This window comes from Tupaia chinensis, unplaced genomic scaffold, assembly GCF_000334495.1.
Source record: "Tupaia chinensis unplaced genomic scaffold, TupChi_1.0 Scaffold000346_1, whole genome shotgun sequence".
NCBI lineage: Eukaryota > Metazoa > Chordata > Mammalia > Scandentia > Tupaiidae > Tupaia > Tupaia belangeri.
The window spans coordinates 6,597,364-6,602,567 of NW_006159840.1; the positions used below are offsets into that span (position 1 = coordinate 6,597,364).

At 57.0% G+C, this 5,204-nt stretch overlaps 1 protein-coding gene across 3 annotated transcripts in view; it reads right to left on the minus strand.

The window, feature by feature from the left end:
• The window catches only part of RPS6KA2 (ribosomal protein S6 kinase A2), a 336,349-nt gene that overhangs the window by 3,925 nt on the left and 327,220 nt on the right, over positions 1–5,204 (minus strand). For all 3 annotated transcript variants that reach the window (XM_006152264.1, XM_027773360.1, XM_006152266.1), the window contains one exon: positions 3,899–4,016. In XM_006152264.1, coding sequence (XP_006152326.1) covers positions 3,899–4,016 — 118 coding nt within the window. The remainder of the gene's footprint in view (positions 1–3,898; positions 4,017–5,204) is intronic.

The following is a 5,204-nucleotide window of genomic DNA, read 5'->3' on the forward strand; positions in this document are numbered from 1 at the left end:
TGCAGAGAGAGAACAGAGAGAGACCGAGGCACATGCAGAGAGAGACCAGGAGAGACCCGGGCATGTGCAGAGAGAGAACAGAGAGAGACCGAGGCACGTGCAGAGAGAGACCAGAGAGACCGGGGCACGTGCAGAGAGAGACCAGGAGAGACCCGGGCATGTGCAAAGAGAGACCAGGAGAGGCCGGGGCACATGCAGAGAGAGAACAGAGAGACCCGGGCACGTGCAGAGAGACCAGAGAGAGACCGGGGCACGTGCAGAGAGAGACCAGGAGAGACCCGGGCATGTGCAGAGAGACCTGGGGCAACTGTTCCTTTGCCACCTCCTGGCTCGAGTGGGAGTGAAGCCGTTCCCGTGAGAGCTCTATCTTAAAGGCAGCTCTAAGCTGGTCACGAGGGTGCTGCCTCCACAGCTGAACGCCGTGCACCAGGCCTCGCCCTGAAGGTCTCATCACCTCCCTGCACCATTACACGGAGGACCAGACCCCAAACATGAGTCTTTGGGGGATAAACTTGGCCCGACCACAGCAGTGCATATGTAATTGCCGAAGCTATTTCAGTAAAAACGCTAACCTTCCCGAGCACGAACTTGACGTGGCACATCAGCAGCTCGGGTAGAAACCGACCCCTGAGAATGCATGTGGCTGCCTTTCTCAGCGCTGCCATGAGACGTCTGCTGCAGGGCACCCCTGGACCTACGAAGGCGTCTGCCGTCTGCAGCCATCAGCTACATCCAAAGGGCTCGTGTCCAGCAAAGGGCTTTTGTTATTTGATCACAAACTAATCACAGCACCAGGGCCTGAAGCTGGTTTAAATGCAGAGCTCCACTTTTCAGGCATTCAATACATGTTCACAATCCACAATCCACGTCCAGATGTGTGTAATACAGTCCAGGTACTGACGTGAGCGATACAGTCCACATGCCGACGTGAGTAATACAACCCACGTACACGCGATACAACCCATGTACATGCGATACAACCCATGTACATGCGATACAATACATGTACCCACGTGAGTGATACAGTCCACGTACCGACGTAATACAACTCATGTACATGCGATATAATCCATGTACATGCGATACAATCCATGTACCTACGTGTGTGATACACCCACTATGTCCTCCACTATACCTGCCATCTCCTCCTCTATGTCCTCCACTATCTCCTCCTCTATGTCCTCTACCACCTCCTCCACCATCTCCTCCATCTCCTCCTCTATGTCCTCCACTATCTCCTCCTCTATGTCCTCTACCACCTCCTCCACCATCTCCTCCATCTCCTCCTCTATGTCCTCCACTATCTCCTCCTCTATGTCCTCTACCACCTCCTCCACCATCTCCTCCATCTCCTCCTCTATGTCCTCCACTATCTCCTCCTCTATGTCCTCTACCACCTCCTCCACCATCTCCTCCATCTCCTCCTCTATGTCCTCCACTATCTCCTCCTCTATGTCCTCTACCACCTCCTCCACCATCTCCTCCATCTCCTCCTCTATGTCCTCCACTATCTCCTCCTCTATGTCCTCTACCACCTCCTCCACCATCTCCTCCATCTCCTCCTCTATGTCCTCCACTATCTCCTCCTCTATGTCCTCTACCACCTCCTCCACCATCTCCTCCATCTCCTCCTCTATGTCCTCCACTATCTCCTCCTCTATGTCCTCTACCACCTCCTCCACCATCTCCTCCATCTCCTCCTCTATGTCCTCCACTATCTCCTCCTCTATGTCCTCTACCACCTCCTCCACCATCTCCTCCATCTCCTCCTCTATGTCCTCCACTATCTCCTCCTCTATGTCCTCTACCACCTCCTCCACCATCTCCTCCATCTCCTCCTCTATGTCCTCCACTATCTCCTCCTCTATGTCCTCTACCACCTCCTCCACCATCTCCTCCATCTCCTCCTCTATGTCCTCCACTATCTCCTCCTCTATGTCCTCTACCACCTCCTCCACCATCTCCTCCATCTCCTCCTCTATGTCCTCCACTATCTCCTCCTCTATGTCCTCTACCACCTCCTCCACCATCTCCTCCATCTCCTCCTCTATGTCCTCCACTATCTCCTCCTCTATGTCCTCTACCACCTCCTCCACCATCTCCTCCATCTCCTCCTCTATGTCCTCCACTATCTCCTCCTCTATGTCCTCTACCACCTCCTCCACCATCTCCTCCATCTCCTCCTCTATGTCCTCCACTATCTCCTCCTCTATGTCCTCTACCACCTCCTCCACCATCTCCTCCATCTCCTCCTCTATGTCCTCCACTATCTCCTCCTCTATGTCCTCTACCACCTCCTCCACCATCTCCTCCATCTCCTCCTCTATGTCCTCCACTATCTCCTCCTCTATGTCCTCTACCACCTCCTCCACCATCTCCTCCATCTCCTCCTCTATGTCCTCCACTATCTCCTCCTCTATGTCCTCTACCACCTCCTCCACCATCTCCTCCATCTCCTCCTCTATGTCCTCCACTATCTCCTCCTCTATGTCCTCTACCACCTCCTCCACCATCTCCTCCATCTCCTCCTCTATGTCCTCCACTATCTCCTCCTCTATGTCCTCTACCACCTCCTCCACCATCTCCTCCATCTCCTCCTCTATGTCCTCCACTATCTCCTCCTCTATGTCCTCTACCACCTCCTCCACCATCTCCTCCATCTCCTCCTCTATGTCCTCCACTATCTCCTCCTCTATGTCCTCTACCACCTCCTCCACCATCTCCTCCATCTCCTCCTCTATGTCCTCCACTATCTCCTCCTCTATGTCCTCTACCACCTCCTCCACCATCTCCTCCATCTCTTCTAGTATAGCACCTTCATAGTCACCTCTACCATCTCTACTATCACCTCCACTATAACTTTTTTCACCATTACCTCCTTTATGCCCTCAGCTTTGCCTTCATCCTCCTCCTTTATCATCTCCGCCCCACCTCTACACCTCTGCCACATCGTCACTGCCATCTCCTCCATCTCTTCTACTACAACACCTTCACAGTTGCCTCCACGTCTGCCATCACCTCTGCTGTCACACCAGCATGACTGCTTCCCCCTGCCATATGCTCTGCTCTTCGACGGTGATGGCAGCACTGGAAGCAGAGCTCCAGCCTCCTCCTTGGGCCTTTCTCCAGTCACATGGGACTCGGCCCTTGGCACTGCTCGGTGTGCTCATGCTGTATACTCTACGAGGAGGGTTCTGATGACGTCAGCTCACACAAGCAAGAGTCTGGAGTCAGAGGAGGTGAGGCGGGTCACACACAGTGCAGCCAGCCCAGATGCAAAGTGCATCCGGGTGACAGGGGACACCCGGCCCCACAGCGGTCTGGCAGCCCAGGGACCTGCAAAGCAGCCATCTGCAATGTCGCTGAAGTGCGGTGTGAGTCAGCGTGTCCATGTGGCAGGCCACCGCACCCTGATACGTAGCCTGCCACCAGTCTAGAGGCTGTGTGTGACTGACTGAGAGCCGCCGACTTTCGGTAGAGCAGTCAGCCTCCGAACGTGGGTGTCCTCCACCCAGGCAGTGGAAGGCCTTGGCGAGAAAGCCAGAGCTCCCCTGGGAGGAGGAGACAACCTTCAGGGCCACCCCAGCCCCAGCTCCGCCTGGCCCCCAGCCTGCGTCCTCCCTGCAGGGAGACTCTCCAGTCCTCAGTCACGTGAGCTGACTCCTGGAGCTGCGTGTCTCTGGTCTCCTCTCTAGGCACCCCTGCTCCTGGGACACTGGGGACATGCTGCAGAGTCCTTCGCCGGCAGCTTTTTATTGATTTATTTTTCAGTTGAAGCTTTCGAAAGACTGTGAGGGGGAAGTACCACCATTTTTATGGAAGGCTTCGGCTAGCTTCCTCGCACACCTGGCCACTGCAGGGCCTCCACACAGGACGCAGGAGTGGGGGGCACACTCACCTTTGCCGCGTCTGAGATGGAGTCCCAGTTGCCCCCGGAGAGGGCGTACTCTCCACTGCCGATCCTCGCCAAGATCTCCTCCGGGCTGTCGTCGGGGCCGTTGGCAAAAGGCGTGAATCTGTGTAATGGGAGGAGTCGGCGTCATGAGCTCCCATGCCCCCACCTTGTTAGGGGACCCTGCTCTTCCTTCTGTGTGGGGAGCAGGGCTGGGGGAGCCCGACATGCCCCAGGCCGCGTCTGTGCCCCCGGCGAGGCCACAGCTACAGCTGGAGGGAGCGAGGCAAGCAATGTGCACCCAAGTCCACCCTCTCCAGGCCCTTTCTAGTCACGCGGTAACAGAGGGCTAGTGCCTGCCTGCGGCACTGTTTCCGTGGTGACAGAGGGGTGGTGCCTGCCTGTGACCCTGTTTCCGTGGTGACAGAGGGGTAGTGCCTGCCTGTGACCCTGTTTCTGTGGTGACAGGTGGGATGGTACCTGCCTGGTGACCCTGTTTCCGTGGTAACAGAGGGCTAGTGCCTGCCTGTGACCCTGTTTCCATGGTGACAGAGGGGGGTGCCTGCCTGTGACCCTGTTTCCGTGGTAACAGAGGGTAGTACCTGCCTGGTGACCCTGTTTCTGTGGTGCCAGGTGGGATGGTACCCGCCTGGTGACCCTGTTTCCGTGGTGACAGGTGGGATGGTGGACGAGCGTCTGAGATGGGAAGCCCGAGACGCCCCTTGCTGGGCTCCCTGATGAGTTAAGGCTCCAGGCCTGGCTGGTGAGTCCTCCCGCAGAGCCGCACACCTCGGCCGCGGAGGGTCAGGGCGGCACTTGCCGAGCCTGCTGCTTTTAAGTTTTTGCTGTAGGGCATTTGTGCGCTCGCCAGAGAGAGACAGAGAGGGAAGTGAGAAATCACGCCCGGGGGGATGGCCGTGCCACCATCCTTCTCCTCCATCCTCCTCTCAGAATTTTGGGCACACACGTGCACACGCATGTGTACACACACGTGCCCAGCGTGATTTTCAAGTCACTGGGTCTGGGACTGTACCAAGCAGTTGGCCATGCGGGATGCAGCTCCTTACCCTCCACACCCGCTTCTGGCCCCGCCCTTGCCATATCCTGAGTTCGTGACAGACGTTCAGTTGTCACTCCCGCAGTCCAGAGTGTCGCTGCGCGCTGGCCCAGAAGAGGAAGAGCAGCCCACAGCACCGCCTCTGCGGCGGGCGGAGTCCTGGCTCTGCGCACAGGCGGCCTCCGAGGAGGGTGTCAGGAGGACGCTGAGTCCCCCCTCCACTGGGTCCCAGCACCAGCTCCCCCAGCGCCTGGC